Here is a 17,374-nt window from a genome sequence, read left to right on the forward strand (position 1 = left end):
GGGTCATCCCAGGTGAGGCTTTGGCTTGAGAGGAAAGGAGAAGGCAAGTGGTGATCACTAAGCATCTTAAGGTAGGTTTTCAGTCCTTCTAACAGTTTCATTGGAGGAAACTCGTCATTTCTAGTACGACTGTGCAACAATGTCTAACTGACCATGTACTTTGTGACAGGAGGACGTGCAGGGATGAGACCCATGGACCACAGCGTGCTGAAATGTTGTCTCTTCTCTCTACTCTTGCTAACAGGTAAGACATTGGGCTCCATTTTACTCTTCTTAAAACAGGCACAGATTACACTAGAAGAATATCGTCTTTCTCGTTCCTATTAGCAGATTTTAAGTAAACATTGCGAAACAAGCATTTCAAATGGTTAACAAGCTGAAATATTCAAAACATGTTTAAAACTGCCTCGTCCCATTTTGACGCACTGCTTGGGCTGCATGTGGAAAATGCAGCACATTGCCTTTCAAACAGATTATCTTACTAAAGTCATGAAAACAATTAGAAATAAAATATTCAAATATATTTTTAAGTGTATTGAAGCTGTATAACATGTTGCACTAAAAGCTGGCAATGTAGTATGCTGTTTGATCTAAACCTGGTACTCTTATCTCTAGTCCAGTATCACTCCAATATAACTGATTTAGAGTACCAGGTTTAGATCACTTTTCAGACTTATTGAGTCACTACTATGAAGCCATCAGAAATACTCTAAATGGGGAGATGGGAAACTCCATTTGATTCGTATTACCGCCCATTGTGTACAATGTCCACGCGTTGTCAATTGGCCGCACAGTGTATTCTGGGTAAATCTGGGACAAGAAGCGCACTCCTTCAATGAGCGAATGGGAGTCAATTGAGCGCTAGCTCAAAAATCCAACATTAGCATGAGTTACACGGGAAAAAAAGCACATTAGAAATATATTCAGAGATCTGAGATATGTATCTTGTTTACCTAGTTTGTTATTTGTGACATTACTTACTTAAGAAAATAAAAATGTTATGCGTCTGGAAACTAACTTTCTACAAGGGATTTCGGGGCGATTAGTTTAACAACCGCGCGAGACAACATATGACAACGTGAACGCGATTGTCAATGAGCGTAGCGTTATACGTTATCCATTAATTGACCAATGAGATTCCTAACTCCTCATATCTTAAAGTATTTCTGCTACCACGATGCAAGGCAACAACCTTATCCGATTGAATTTAGATTAAGTGTTTTATTTATTGTACTGTGGTTGTTAAAATATTGGAAGGCATCATTGGTTCCTAGAAAATCGCTATATAAATCCAATGTATTATTCTGAAATGATATACCTGTCTCTGGTTCCACAGTGTCTGCAGCAGACCCTCCATCCAATGCAGCCATTTTAGCTAGTGAAATGACTCCAGGCAATGCATCCAATACAGCCAATGCAGGCCAAGCACCCAATACATCCACTAATACATCCAACACAGCCAGTACAAACCAACCATCCAACACAGCCACTTCATCCAGGGCAACGACACCCTCCTGTACAACACGTCGATGTCTGGCCAGCATGCTGATTGCGAAAGAAGCTCTGAGTCAGCCACAGTCTCCATCATGCATCTCAAATATCAGTGTGCCGTTAATAGTGTATGAAACTCTGTCTGTCGTAAGTCACTTTCTGTTCCTTTTAATTGAGTTTTGTACAATGTGATGAGTTTCAGAGAGAACCCATTGACATATATATAAGTATGTGATGATTAATTATACCACAGCGTTGTTGAATACTAATTTCTAATTGGCTGAAAGGGCATTCTAAAATGGATATTAAAACCAGCTAACGGGAGAGTTGAAAAATATATTGTGCCAGTTGGAAAATAAATTGGGACACCTTGCAATCATGATGCATTATGTGCCTACACATGCAGACCGTACTTGCTACAAAATTACAAAAAGCTAAACCAACAACCACACAAACCGAAATTGGATACATTGTAAACGCAGGTACAACGGGGATAAACTTCGCTAGCTGTCATTGATTTGTTTTTGCAGACTTTTTTTGAGCATCTGATGACCTAATGTGGTGAGTAATGAACATACATTTTTGCAGTCATGACGGCGGCGCTATGCTGTCAAATCTTCCCACGTTTCTAGTTTGACCAGCTGTGTTCAACTGGTATTTTTGATTTAGGTTCCCAGATTTGCTAGCAACAAACTATTTAGCCAGCTTCTAGCCTAGTGTTTGATATGTAATGCAATCTTCTCGTAATAAAGTGTCCAGCGTCCTGACGGAAGGCAGACTTTAGCTATGTCAGGCAAAATCAGGCATGATGAGCTCACTGTTATGGATGTATCCAAATGAATGTTAATAGAAAAAAATCTTAAACACATCTACTTTGCTGTTATTCTGACTGCAGAGATTGTAACACTGTTAGCCATAGCTTGTTGGCTAACTAGCAAGAAATGGACAAAAACAGTGGTAAAGTAAACATACTTTGAAGTACTAAAGTCGTTTTTTGCGATATCTTTACTTTACTATTTCTGAAAACATCACATTCCTACAGAAAATACAAATAATAATAATAAAATGAACTTTTTACTCCATTTTCCTTGACACCCAAAAGTACTCGTTATATGTTGAATGCTTAGCAGGACAGGAAAATGGTCAAATTCACTCACTTATCGAGAGAACACATCCCCACTGCCTCTGATCTGGCAGACTCACTAAACACATGCTTCGTTTGTAAATTATGTCTTAGTGTTGGAGTGTATCCCTGGCTGTCCATCCATTTAAAAACAAGACAATGGTGCCAAGACAATCTGCTTTGCTTAATATAAGGAATCTATTTATACTTTCACTTTTGATACTATATTTTTAGCAATTACATTTACTTTTGATACTTAAATATATTTAGAACCAAATACTTTGACTTTTACTCAAGTCATATTTTACTGGGTGACTTTTACTTGAGTAAAAGTATAGTATAAGAGTAAAGTATACCTTATTAATAGAAAGTTATTCAAGTATGACTATTGAGTACTTTTTCCACCACTGCAAAAACGTTGGCAGCGAGCACAACAAGTAGAACGCGTCCATAAATATCTAACTAATCTAACGAACGACTGGGTCTCTAGCAACAAACATATGTGAATGTATGAATTATCTTTATGAAAATATTAACAAACATTTTTATGTCTAGCAGTAAATGTGTGCTTTAGTATTTTATTTGGCAACTGTGGGATAAACTTCTCAGTTCTGTACATTACCATTGAAAAATAAACTGCAAAGGGACTTGACCCTGCCGCGTCGTCCATTATTTCCAAGGTAATCATCATCTTCTCAGATATAATGGCGGTCTGCAAACCAACGTTAAAGGTGCATGCCGCCACCTACTGTGCTGGAGTGTGAGGTCAATCACGGTTTACAACATTTCTAAATCATCCTACCTAAATTTAGTACTTCTGTGTAAAAAACGAGCCCTACTAACTGCTAATAGACCCTCTCCCATACCCAAAATCCCCCCACCCCAACGATCCTACACTTCCATCTGTCCCTCTCTTCAACATACTTACAATATAACACATGCTCCACTGTTTCTTTCCAAGGGAATGTACAGAATGTTGGCATTTATCCCTTATTATCTTCTAAATAGGACACAAAAGATCTCCGCTTCGAGAGTCATCTGCAAGTTATGTTGGTAAGTACACATTTAAAAAAATCCAGAAACATTCAAGTAAATGTGACATTTTGTAATACCACTCATTATGATTATACACTACAGTCTTGGGAAGACCCTGATTTATCATGGGACACATCAGTCTATCATCATGATATGGTGGTCCTGCCTGTCAGCAAAATCTGGACTCCTGAACTCCATGTGACTAATGGGTGAGTCCACGTACAACAGAATACAATAACCTACCAGTAAGTTATATTTAATTTATTCTTGATTCCTTTTATAACATGATCTTCTAAATAGTGAGTAAAACATCTACAGAAATTAAATAGAGATACAGTATTTATTTTTGGAGTGGCCAATTGTTTAGGTGTGACAGTTTTAGTAGATCAATCCTCAGTCTGTTCTTAACTTCTCATGTCTAAAGAGTGCAAACAACGATAAAGCACAGCAACAAGGATTTACTGGTGCACAGCAACGGGACTATAGAGCACATGGTCATCATGAACACTGTGGTGGGCTGTGAGGTCAATCTGTACAATTACCCCTTCGCTTCAGATTTCTGCCCCATCGCCATCAATGTATGGGCACTTAAAGGTAAGTGCCTCATTTCAATCCTCATTCTGTCTGCTAAACAGCTATTGCGCACTATTACTTACCAAAGATCTTATTAAAAACAAGATGTTACCAAAAACAACTAAAACTTCATTAAAAAAAAATCTGTATAGCCTACTGCAATTCCGTATATGAAGCAATTCAGTTTATTTGTCATCTTTGGAGTTTTATATGATCCCTGACTGTCCTCCCTACCAATGATGTACAGAAATTATTTATACCCCTTGACTTATTCCACATTTTGTTGTTATGGCCTGAATTCAAAATGATTAAATATTGTTTCTCTCTCACCCATCTACACACAATACCCCATCATGACAAAGTCTTTATAAATGTAAAAAAATACAGAACTCGAATTTACATAATTATTCACACCCCTTTCCTATGACACTACAAATTGAGCTCAGGTGCATCCAACTTCCTTTGATCATCCTTGATATGTCACTATCCACCTGTTTATGTAAGGTCCCATAGTTGACAGTGCATGTCAGAGCAGAAATGATACCATAAGGTCCTAGGAACTGTCTGTAGATCTCCGGGAATTGTGATGAGGCATATCTGGGGAAGGATATAAAATAATTTCTAGAGTGTTGAAAGTTTCCAAGAGCACAGTGGTCAACATCATTGGGGAAATAAATAAAAACATGGAACTACCCAGACTCTGCCTAGAGCTGGCTGTCAAATCAAACTGAGAAACCAGGCAAGAAGGACCTTGGTCAGGGAGGTAACCAAGAACTCAATGACCACTCTGACAGAACTACAGAGTTTCTTGGCTGAGATGGGAGAACCTGCCAGAAGGACAACAGTCTCTACAGCACTTCACCAATCTGGGTTTTATAGGAGAGTGGCCAGACGGAAGCCACTCCTGAGAAAAAGGCGCATGACAGCACGTCTGGAGTTTGCAAAAAGGTACATGAAAGACTCGAGCATAAGGCAAAAATATTCTGTGGTCTGATGAGACAAAAATGGAACTCTTTGGCCTGAATGCAAACCACTATGTCTGGAGAAAACCAGGCACAGCTCATCACCCTCTAACACCATCCCTACCCTGTTGAGCAGCAGGGATTGAGAGACTGGTAAGGATAGAGAGAACATTGAATGGAGCCAAATACATCCTTGATGAGCACCTGCTTCAGAGTGCAAACGACATTAGACTGGGGGTGAATACTTGCAGCCAAAGCAACGATGGAATGGCTTCAGAACAAGAATGTGAAAGTCCCTGAGTGGCCCAGTCAAAGCCCAGACTTGAATCTCATTGAAAAAAACTTAAATTGCTGTTCATCGCCGCTCCCCATCTAACTTGAAAATCTGCAGGGAAAAATGGGAGAAAATCCCCCAAAATCAGATGTGCAACACAACCAAGATGTGTAACACTTTTATTTTTAGAATAAATCAAGGGGTATATAAACCCTGGATTGCCGTTGCTATGTATTGGCCATTGAGAGGCATTGAAGCCATTCCCCCAGTAGGAGCAGTGCTCCATAGGAATGAATGTAATTCTACAGTATTTAAATTAAATGTTTCAAGGACAAAATTACATGCATTTAAGTATTGTTCTGTTATTGTGGTGACAGTAACATTTGTAATTCCAAAAAAGTATACTTTAAAACTCCCCTAAAGTCTATGCCCACGACCCTGTGGAAATCGAATTAGCATAATAATCCCCATAAAAATCTGTCAATTTAAGATATGTTTTTCGTATGAAATGCGTTTCAATTCACTGCGCCTGCCAATATCGCCCTTCCGCATCTGCGATGAAAGGTGCCAGAGCTAGGGCGGTGTTTATCAGACCATGAGACATCCCGAAAATCGGTCTTCTCACAAAAATGTCTTTAGAGTCCATACGGTTTGGCCTACAAACTATTAAGATGAGACTCTCAGGAACATGACTCAGGAACATGACGGTTCTCCGTTTTTGCTCTATGACCCCCACAACAGTCACAGGACTGGTCTGAAGTCAGTACAGCCGATATGCCAACTTCTGTCTGTAGCATCCCAACAGTTTGGGCTACACACTATGACCCTTCTATGGAAAGGTGAGTCTCTCACGAGCCTAGTTTAAGTTTAAAAAAAAAATGTATGTAAGAATATATGGAGATAAGGGGTTAAATACTATCTGTGTATCCATGTATGAAGCTGTTATTCAAGGTGTTTCTATGGAGTCTGCAAAAACAAATGTAGACATTAATAAATGCTTCCAAAAAAATACAATGATGGGGGTGCCAAGATGGAGGCACGGTGGTTCAACACAGCGCCCCCATCAGTCATCTACTGTATAGTGTATATATACATCATTGTCCCTTCCAGGTTAGTGGTGACAGAGGTGTGTTTGGGCCGGTGTAGCATGCTGCAGACCCAATTGGCCTTTTGGGCTGGACACAGTGAATATTAGGGCTGTAATGGTTCAGTCAATTTTTTTTTGCTCAATTTTCAGGAGGGGAAAAAAAAAGAGACCATTATACCATCCTGTGTAAACGATGGACAATCTTTAATGTAGGCTTAAGCTATCTCCCACATTAAATAAGGTAAATAAGTTAAGCACGAATAAGAATTATATAAACAACATAACAGATGCAAGCTTTTATGTGTTGTATAGTTCACGTCAGAGTGAAATAGACAGATACTGGGGTGAATGGTTTTAGCAGTATTGCATGACGATAGACATGAGAACTGGGGGTGTTATAAAAGAGTGGAAGACAAACACTATGTTCTGAGCGGTATGAAACACCATGAGAGGAGGCAGTGTTTTATTAGTGTGTATGCTGAAAGCAAGAACACTCTAGAAATCCATATTTTTATTTGATTACTCCTTAAGCTTTAGCCTTATTGGGGAAGTTCATGATTTTACAACTTGATGTTAGATGGTTCGTCACCCTTAAAGTAGTCTATGGGCCTGGAGAAACATTAACCCATGGTTCAGTTCTCTCTGAACAACAACTACTAACAAATCAAATCAAATTGATTTATATAGCCCTTCGTACATCAGCTGATATCTCAACGTGCTGTACAGAAACCCAGCCTAAAACCCCAAACAGCAAGCAATGCAGGTGTAGAAGCACAGTGGCTAGGAAAAACTCCCTAGAAAGGCCAGAACCTAGGAAGAAACCTAGAGAGGAACCAGGCTATGTGGGGTGGCCAGTCCTCTTCTGGCTGTGCCGGGTGGAGATTATAACAGAACATGGCCAAGATGTTCAAATGTTCATAAATTATTCGTATAATAATAAGGCAGAACAGTTGAAACTGGAGCAGCAGCACGGTCAGGTGGACTGGGGACAGCAAGGAGTCATCATGTCATCACTTTAGCCACCGCTAACAAACAAAAAAATCAATGGGAGTGATCGGGGCAATTGTCAACATTTCATGGCCAAATCAACCACATTTAGTTTGATGTTACTTAATGGTGATTTGGACACTTGTTTTTTTATTTTTTATTGCATTTTGCAAATGATGTGGCACTTCTCTCTGAGACCCCACGCTAACAAACAAAGGATATGGCTGCCAGAATGAATCAAAGTGAGGTTGTTTCACCAAAGTGGCTCTGAGATATGTGTTACAGTAGACTACCACCACTGAAGTACTATAGATTTATGTTTTTTTTTTTTTTTTTTAAAAAGGGTCATTTTTCCATCCTCTTCTGAGAACCAAAATAAGAGTCATATCAAGAAATGAACCGAACAAAAATGTCAATCTTTACACCCCTACAACAACAAAAGATTTTTAGGGGTGTGAAGCTACGTACGGTATGATCTTTGAATGACTGAATTAGTATCAAATATCTGCTTTCCAGGATGTGGCATGTTCCTGAACTTTGGGAATGTGAGCACAACTAGTGCAAACCGTGGAGACTGGCTAACCGAGAACGTGAAACTCGATGCGAAAGGAGGCAGAGATGATCGCAACTATCTATGGGTTAGTCAGTGCTCCGGGTGATTTCAGTAGTTTGTGGGACATGTAAAGATACTTTACTCTTCCTGTTTAAGGGCAGAGCTTAAACAACATTTCCCCTGAAAAATACAATACACTTAAATAAAAATGTATCAGACGTTTTTATACCTTTCATAAGTAGTGTTCCGTTGAGACAAATACACGTCCCAGGCTATGTATTGTGTAGACCCACGTCCCAGGCTATGTATTGTGTAGACCCACGTCCCAGGCTATGTATTGTGTAGACCCACGTCCCAGGCTATGTATTGTGTAGACCCACGTCCCAGGCTATGTATTGTGTAGACCCAGGCGTCCCAGGCTATGTATTGTGTAGACCCACGTCCCAGGCTATGTATTGTGTAGACCCACGTCCCAGGCTATGTATTGTGTAGACCCACGTCCCAGGCTATGTATTGTGTAGACCCACGTCCCAGGCTATGTATTGTGTAGACCCAGTTACATGCCACAATTCCAAATGAATTAAAAAGATGAGCACCATGTCATTTCCAAATTTGCAGTGCGTTTCTTTTCCCATTAATTGGGGTTAAGGCATAGTTGGATCTGCACAACCGACGGTGAAGGATGTGGACTAATTGACATAAGGCTTCTTAAGAGTTCTAAAAACATCTGACAGTCTGATTTTGGAATGTAATGCTCTTCCCTTTCAATTTTAAACAAATGCTATACGTTTAGACGCAAGAACTCAAAAAACAAATGATTTCAGTCTGGCCTACCCATCTGTCTTCACAGGTGTCGCTGAAAATGCGGTCTGAAAACCCGTTTCTGTCCCTGGTCCTGCCCAGTATACTGATCATTGTGGCAGATGTGGTGAGCTTCTCCCTGCCACTGGGAGGGGGCGAGCGTATCTCATTCAAGGTTACACTGGTTCTCAGCTTCATCATGTTCCTCATCATCCTCAACGACCTACTGCCTGGAGGAGGCCAGTGCAGCCCCATCATCCGTGAGTGTCCTGTGTGTAATGCACCAGAATGAAACAGCATTTTGTTATAAACGGTGTGTATGTAACAGAGTTAAGAATGGTCCATAAGCTTATTTCACAGCTAGCTTGAAATGTCGCCAAGGGAGCTATCGAATTCAATATTTTTCTGCAGCTCAATAGTTTGGTATGTTGTCAATTTGGGAGCAGTGTTCCTGAACAGCAACAGTGATCCGTTGGGTGCAGAGTTTCACTATTTCCAGCCCGGTATGTTACAGGGACAGTAAAGAAAGATATACTGGTAGCAGCACACTGATGTCAGTTTCATGTATACAGGACCTCTCTGCCACCATATAACACTCACACATCTCTCTTGTTGTTCTCCATAGGAAAGCACTTCTGTTTCTGTTTGGTCATCCTGGTGTTGAGCACGTTGCAGTCTATGGTGCTCACACGCCTGGCTAAGTGTGGCACTCTCTGGCCCTGCAGCCTCTCCAAGTCCAAAGACTCACTACTTAAAGACACAGACAATGAAGAGGGTAAATGTTTTCATTCTTCTGTCATCTCAGTTATCCACAGAGCAAGATATTTTCATGGTTTCCAAAGACATTAACAAAACGTCCTTATACAACCATTTATAACCTGACCATGAAGTCATAATGACGTTACTGCAACCAGTTTTACTGGGTACCCCATAAATGACTTTCATCATCATAAACTAGTCAAGTTGTATTTTAATGCTCAACCTTTTAATTCGTACCCTTTAGCTGCAGTTAAAGCATGCAGTTGACGTCTTTCCCAGCATCTTTTCTTGTTAGCATCATTTGTCTGGCGTTTACGCTGGTCTGGACAGCTACTCCATTTGATCTTTCATCTGTCACTGAAAACTGTCAATTTGTACATCTTTATTTAATCATGTTATATTAATATTAGGTTATCCTTTTTCCTCTCATTTACTTTGTCTAGAATCCAAGTCTGATATTAAAGCCTCAGCGGAAGAGAAGAATACAGCCCTCCAGAAGGTGGTGAAGTTTCTCAACAAAATGGCTGCACAAGACCAGAAAAATGCTATACACCATCGCTTTGCCAACAAAGTGGACTTGATCTGTTTCTGTATCTATCTCACCATTCTCATTGTTTATGCAGTCGTCATTTTATATTTCTCCTTTGGTTCTCAATGTAAGATCAACCAATTAGATTTCTGGTCATAAATTCTTTATTCGCTTTTAACAACCATTTTAAAAAATATTGGTGTATTTGGGTCTTCAGAAGTTTTGCAAGCACAAACAAAAAGCTAGTTGTTTTGCATTTCTGGGTAAAATAACTAGATGTGTTTATTCTGAAGTAGGGCTTTAACAATATTTATTTAAACATGTTTAGAACTAGCCAGTCATATGTGTAATAATACATTTAGCAATTAGGGCTCTAATGAATACATGTAATGGGGACTGTAGTGCTATAATCCCCCAGAATAGAGGCCTAGAACTCTAATGCATACATGTAATGGGGACTGTAGTAATATAATCCCCCAGAATAGAGGCCTAGAACTCTAATGAATACATGTAATGGGGACTGTAGTGATATAATCCCCCAGAATAGAGGCCTAGAACGCTAATGAATACATGTAATGGGGACTGAAGTGCTATAATCCCCCAGAATAGAGGCCTAGAACTCTGAATACATGTAATGGGGACTGTAGTGCTATAATCCCCCAGAATAGAGGCCTAGAACTCTAATGAATACATGTAATGGGGACTGTAGTGCTATAATCCCCCAGAATAGAGGCCTAGAACTCTAATGAATACATGTAATGGGGACTGTAGTGCTATAATCCCCCAGAATAGAGGCCTAGAACTCTAATGAATACATGTAATGGAGACTGAAGCTGTAGTATTAGTAGTGTGGAAACAAATTAATAGTGTGTTATTTGCTATAGAGGCAGTGTGAAGGCCTTATATTATCTCCTAACTAAGCAGGTTCTCAACCTCAGGCTGAGATATCAAATAGTCTCTCAATCATCTCCTCCACCTGCGCTGGGCTGTATTTGTGGTATCTCTCAGGGTGTTTGGAGAAATCATGGTCACATCTGTGTAAAGTACAGGCAAAGGACCATAATGAATATCACTGTACCAGCGTTCTGTATGAAATTCTTACTGCACATCAATATTGGACAGTGGTGAATAAAATAACCCATGTCTTGTACCAAACATACATGGGACATCCCAGTTTCACCTACAATATTTGAAATCAGTTATTCAACCACCTTATGTGTGCTGAATTCCAAATGAACCCCCTATTCCCTAGCCACCCTTGCAGATCTAAGAGGATTGGATAGGTAGAAGCAATACGACAACATTTTCACTAGGCCAATCAGAAGGCAAGATGAAGGTATTACCATAATGCTTGTATCCATCCAATCCGCACAGATCTACAGGAGTAGTTGGGGAGTAGGGGCTAGAGAGTAAGAGCTAGGGGATAGTGAGTAAGGGCTAGGGAGTAGGGGCTAGAGTGTAAGAGCTAGGAAATAGTGAGTAAGGGCTAGGGAGTAGGGTATAGGGGCTATGAAGTAAGAGCTAGGGAATAGTGAGTAAGGGCTAGGGAGTAGGGTATAGGGGCTATGAAGTAAGAGCTAGGGAATAGTGAGTAAGGGCTAGGGAGTAGGGTATAGGGGCTATGAAGTAAGAGCTAGGGAATAGTGAGTAAGGGCTAGGGAGTAGGGTATAGGGGCTATGAAGTAAGAGCTAGGGAATAGTGAGTAAGGGCTAGGGAGTAGGGGCTAGAGTGTAAGAGCTAGGAAATAGTGAGTAAGGGCTAGGGAGTAAGGGCTAGGGGCTAGAGTGTAAGAGCTAGGGAATAGTGAGTAAGGGCTAGGGAGTAGGGTATAGGGGCTAGAGTGTAAGAGCTAGGGAATAGTGAGTAAGGGCTAGGGAGTAGGGTATAGGGGCTATGAAGTAAGAGCTAGGGAATAGTGAGTAAGGGCTAGGGGAGTAGGGTATAGGGGCTATGAAGTAAGAGCTAGGGAATAGTGAGTAAGGGCTAGGGAGTAGGGTATAGGGGCTATGAAGTAAGAGCTAGGGAATAGTGAGTAAGGGCTAGGGAGTAGGGTATAGGGGCTATGAAGTAAGAACTAGGGAATAGTGAGTAAGGGCTAGGGAGCAGGGTATAGGGGCTATGAAGTAAGAGCTAGGGAATAGTGAGTAAGGGCTAGGGAGTAGGGTATAGGGGCTATGAAGTAAGAGCTAGGGAATAGTGAGTAAGGGCTAGGGAGTAGGGTATAGGGGCTATGAAGTAAGAGCTAGGGAATAGTGAGTAAGGGCTAGGGAGTAGGGTATAGGGGCTATGAAGTAAGAGCTAGGGAATAGTGAGTAAGGGCTAGGGAGTAGGGTATAGGGGCTATGAAGTAAGAGCTAGGGAATAGTGAGTAAGGGCTAGGGAGTAGGGTATAGGGGCTATGAAGTAAGAGCTAGGGAATAGTGAGTAAGGGCTAGGGAGTAGGGTATAGGGGCTATGAAGTAAGAGCTAGGGAATAGTGAGTAAGGGCTAGGGAGTAGGGTATAGGGGCTATGAAGTAAGAGCTAGGGAATAGTGAGTAAGGGCTAGGGAGTAGGGTATAGGGGCTATGAAGTAAGAGCTAGGGAATAGTGAGTAAGGGCTAGGGAGTAGGGTATAGGGGCTATGAAGTAAGAGCTAGGGAATAGTGAGTAAGGGCTAGGGAGTAGGGTATAGGGGCTATGAAGTAAGAGCTAGGGAATAGGGGTTGATTCTGAATGCAGCAGCAGTCTCCAGTCATAAGCTCTGTGATATGCCATGACTCCCCTCAGCAGAAAGGCTGTGTAGGCCTTGGACACCATCTCTCTCTGGGCCTGACAGATGGCCTGGCGCTGCTCTCTGTCTGGGATGGCCCACGCTTTCTGAGCCTTATACAGTTCCTCCAGGCCCTCGTTGAAGCTCTGGACGACATGAGGTCAAAGGTCATATCATTTTTTGGGGGGGACCGTCATGTTATCACATATGAGGGCACTGTTTTGTAACAGAAAATGCAAACATTACAATCTTTGGTGTCCATAAATATAGCATGTCACAAACGGTGCCCCATAAATACTAAGCTGACATTCAGATTAAAAAAACTTTAATGTCCTCAAAGAGGCAATTCATCTTGCAGCAGTCATAAAATATATAACATCTAAAAATATAAAATAAGCTGACATGTTGGGTTTAGACGTTTATGATCATTCTGTTTGTGAGTATGAATAAGGGTTGTTGTGTAGAGGTACTGATTAGGGCTGGGAATTGCCAGGGACCTCACCATACCATAATATCATGATACTTAGGTGCCAATATGTTATGTATTACGATTCTATATGTATTGTGATTCTCATGATTCAATATGCATTGTGATTCTCACGATTCTATATGTATTGCGATTCTAATGATTCTATATGTATTGTGATTCTAATGATTCTATATGTATTGTGATTCTAATGATTCTATATGTATTGTGATTCTAATGATTCTATATGTATTGTGATTCTCATGATTCTATATGTATTGTGATTCTCATGATTCTATATGTATTGTGATTCTCATGATTCTATATGTATTGTGATTCTAATGATTCTATATGTATTGTGATTCTCATGATTCTATATGTATTGTGATTCTAATGATTCTATATGTATTGTGATTCTCATGATTCTATATGTATTGCGATTCTCACGATTCTATATGTATTGTGATTCTAATGATTCTATATGTATTGTGATTCTCATGATTCTATATGTATTGTGATTCTCATGATTCTATATGTATTGTGATTCTCATGATTCTATATGTATTGTGATTCTCATGATTCTATATGTATTGTGATTCTATATGTATTGTGATTCTCATGATTCTATATGTATTGTGATTCTCATGATTCTATATGTATTGTGATTCTAATGATTCTATATGTATTGCGATTCTCACGATTCTATATGTATTGTGATTCTCACGATTCTATATGTATTGTGATTCTAATGATTCTATATGTATTGTGATTCTCATGATTCTATATGTATTGTGATTCTAATGATTCTATATGTATTGTGATTCTCACGATTCTATATGTATTGTGATTCTCACGATTCTATATGTATTGTGATTCTCACGATTCTATATGTATTGTGATTCTAATGATTCTATATGTATTGTGATTCTCACGATTCTATATGTATTGTGATTCTCATGATTCTATATGTATTGTGATTCTCACGATTCTATATGTATTGTGATTCTCACGATTCTATATGTATTGTGATTCTCATGATTCTATATGTATTGTGATTCTCATGATTCTATATGTATTGCTATTCGATACTGTGATTTTATTGCGATTCGATGTTCCAAACATATTGCTCACCATATGTCTGCTGCTGAGACGAGAGACAGACATGAGAAAACTAGTTTTGATGAGTCATGGAAATAAAAAAGTGCTGAAAACAAATTGTTTCCCTAATAAATTGGCGCCTTATTTAAAATGAAGATGGAGAACAAGCTATGAAGGAAACATACTGGAGTTTTAGTGCAGGAACAACCAACTAGCACAAATATAATATTGCGGTATTGTCAAAACGATACGTTATATCGTCAAAGATAATACCTCGATATTTATCTGTATCGACCCCCCCATCACTAGTACTGAAACAGATCCTTTAGGTACATTGAGGAATCTGGCCTCCTTGTCTTACCTTGAACTTGTCTTTAATCACCTGACAGTCTTTTTCTTTCAACTGAAGCCCGATGGTGATGACATATGAAGAATAGAAAAGGTGTGATTAGGTTTGAATAAAACAAGCAAATCCACTTAAAGGTAGATAGTGTAATTTGATACATCTCCTTTTTAATTTAATATACAGTATCAAAACATCTACCCTCACCTTGTCACCTGGCTTAAAGGTGGGCAGATTCTTTTCAGTCAGGCACTCGGTCACCTTCAACCAACTGCAACACACATTCACTGCACAGATCAGTCATGTTCAGTAGCATAATCATTCATTGGACTGCCCACAAGTCTGGAACCAACAAGCCTGAACAGCTTATACCCCCCCAAGCCATAAGACTGCTAAATAGTAAAAAAGTTAACCAATAGGTACCAGGACTATCTCCATTGGCCCGTTTTGCATGAACTCTTTTGACTTATCTAATACACTGCTGTTAGTGTTTATTCTCTACCTCAATTACATCGTACCCCTGCACATCGACTTGGTACTGGTACCCCGTATATACAGCCAAGTTATCGTTACTCATTGTGGATTTATTCCTCGTGTTATTATTTTCCTATTATTTCTCTCAGCAGTGTTGGGATGGTCCCGCAAGTAAACATTTCACTGTTCGTCTACACCTGTTGTTTACGAAGCATGTAACAAATACATTGTATTCAAGTTGTAGCATAAGATACTTGATTTAATGTAGCATTGTCCCCGTGTGAAGTAATGGTAATGCTTCACTTAAAGCCTGCAGTTATAATGCATTATGATGCAGTTATAATGGATTTTGATGCAGTTACAATGCATTATAACACTTGTCATGAGCATGTATGACCACCGTATAATCTATATTATAATATCATAAACCTAGGCAACAAACATGAGCTGGTAGATTAGTCAACCCACACCAGAGAGGGGGGAATTTGATTCAAAACATTACATTTCCAAGGGAAAGCAAGTGCCAGGATCTCACAGGAGATATGGGTGTTTTTAAAATATTCCAGAGTTGACAATATTAGCAGCATATCCAGAGGCCGAAAAGCTGAACAGATGAATATCATTTTGAGGAGGAAGTTGCATTTAATGATTTACAATGATTCACCAGCCGTAAAGGGCAGTATGCTAACCTGGTTACCAATCTGTTCCTGTCATCATTCCACTCCTTGTCATGCAAAACATGTTTTAGCAATGACAGGGAGTACAAAAAGTGGAATGTTAGCAGAAAAGGCTGTGGATTTCAGGCTAGCGGGAGGCAGCTAGTCTCTTCTAATAATACATAATGATCAGGACTAATGTTAGACAATGTTAGATTCCATCACTCCCTTCTTCCTCCTCTGGATTCCTGGTCCCTCACCTGTGCTGGTACACCTGCTTCTGTTGCTCAATCAGTTCCCCGTACTCAACCTCCGGATCCCTGCCGCTGGTTTTAACCACTTCAAACAGAGATGACCTGCAGGTAGATGTCCCTGTCATAGCTAGTCTGCCACCCCTGTGAGCTGTGACAAATTCACTTACAACCCTGAACTAAAGTACATGGAAAGTCAAAATGTAGGTCACTTTGAGTGATAATTTTGTTGTGTAGGCCTAGTTTATATCTCAACCTTAGGGATCTCTAATGTCTCAAATGAAGATTTATTATAGTTCCGGACTGTTCTGGAACGCATTCTGGTAAACTGCATGACCAGGTTTGTATTCATTATGGCACATCACAGAAAATGTTTTCAAATGTTTTGTAACTGAAAAATAAAATGTGCGTTTCTCATTTCTTAATTCCAGGTGGTCCCTCCCCTCCCTGTTTGACTGTTTTCTTCTATTTGTTGCCTAATGAACATGACCCTTGTAATGGGAATATTAATGTTTGTGCTTTTCTTATAACTAATTTCTGTGTTCTATTCATCTGCTGTTCTATAAACCAATTTCTGTGTTCACGCAAGTGGCTGACTGTACAAATCACCTATCAGTAGCTGCAATTTGGCAGTACGCCCAGATCGTGTTTTGCGAACAAACTACCATGTTTTGAGAACAAACAAAAAAGATCTCAGTTTCAAGGTTTCAGCTTAGAGAGAAAGAGGCCTTGTGAGGTGTTGGTCTGTCACATGTTGTGAAACAGTATTGGTCTGTCACATGTTATGAAACAGTGTTGGTCTGTCACATGTTATGAAACAGTATTGGTCTGTCACATGTTGTGAAACAGTATTGGTCTGTCACATGTTATGAAACAGTATTGGTCTGTCACATGTTGTGAAACAGTATTGGTCGGTCACATGAATGAAACAAAATGGTAATAATTGATGAATTATGCTAAATCATGCAAATATAACTTGTCTATGTATAGTCATATATAAGACAACTGCGGGGACTGCCCAGGCAGAGCACCTGATTGACATGTGTACAATGGTGCATTGAGTTGGTTGGAACCTCTCCAGCGCGCTGACAATAAACAATGGTTCATTTAAGATTGCTTTGAGTGTCCCTGTGTAAGAATTTTTTCACAACACCTTGTTC

General features: G+C 39.8%; 2 protein-coding genes across 3 annotated transcripts in view; one reads left to right on the forward strand and one right to left on the reverse strand.

The window, feature by feature from the left end:
* LOC121838679 (5-hydroxytryptamine receptor 3A-like) lies at positions 1–11,353 on the forward strand. 2 transcript variants are annotated; one of them, XM_042316850.1, is made up of 10 exons: positions 1–71; positions 170–244; positions 1,337–1,638; positions 3,623–3,667; positions 3,752–3,858; positions 4,074–4,243; positions 8,049–8,170; positions 8,936–9,146; positions 9,512–9,661; positions 10,089–11,353. In XM_042316850.1, the coding sequence occupies exons 2-10, from the start codon at positions 184–186 to the stop codon at positions 10,331–10,333; spliced, it is 1,413 nt and encodes a 470-aa protein (XP_042172784.1). In that variant the 5' UTR covers positions 1–71; positions 170–183; the 3' UTR covers positions 10,334–11,353. The 2 variants fall into 2 exon arrangements, with proteins under 2 accessions (XP_042172784.1, XP_042172785.1); XM_042316851.1 differs by lacking the exons at positions 1–71; positions 170–244; positions 1,337–1,638 and adding an exon at positions 1,652–2,052.
* Positions 10,468–17,374, reverse strand: part of LOC121845447 (exocyst complex component 7-like) — a 19,373-nt gene continuing 12,466 nt past the window's right edge. The window contains exons 15-19 of the mRNA XM_042316857.1: positions 16,224–16,319; positions 15,041–15,104; positions 14,852–14,893; positions 12,939–13,072; positions 10,468–11,208 (exon numbers count right to left, since the gene is read on the reverse strand). Of these exons, the coding sequence (XP_042172791.1) occupies positions 11,109–11,208; positions 12,939–13,072; positions 14,852–14,893; positions 15,041–15,104; positions 16,224–16,319 (436 nt within the window). The 3' untranslated portion in view covers positions 10,468–11,108. The remainder of the gene's footprint in view (positions 11,209–12,938; positions 13,073–14,851; positions 14,894–15,040; positions 15,105–16,223; positions 16,320–17,374) is intronic.

The sequence above is a fragment of the Oncorhynchus tshawytscha genome, unplaced genomic scaffold, assembly GCF_018296145.1.
Source record: "Oncorhynchus tshawytscha isolate Ot180627B unplaced genomic scaffold, Otsh_v2.0 Un_contig_3505_pilon_pilon, whole genome shotgun sequence".
NCBI classification, from domain to species: domain Eukaryota; kingdom Metazoa; phylum Chordata; class Actinopteri; order Salmoniformes; family Salmonidae; genus Oncorhynchus; species Oncorhynchus tshawytscha.

Excerpts from the sequence above, each read along its gene's own strand:
- LOC121838679 (XM_042316850.1), top strand. The coding sequence starts at position 184 with ATGAGACCCATGGACCACAGCGTGCTGAAATGTTGTCTCTTCTCTCTA. Across the intron at positions 3,668-3,751 it reads GTCATCTGCAAGTTATGTTG|TCTTGGGAAGACCCTGATTT; the intron begins GTAAGTACACAT and ends TATACACTACAG. Across the intron at positions 9,662-10,088 it reads AGACACAGACAATGAAGAGG|AATCCAAGTCTGATATTAAA; the intron begins GTAAATGTTTTC and ends TACTTTGTCTAG.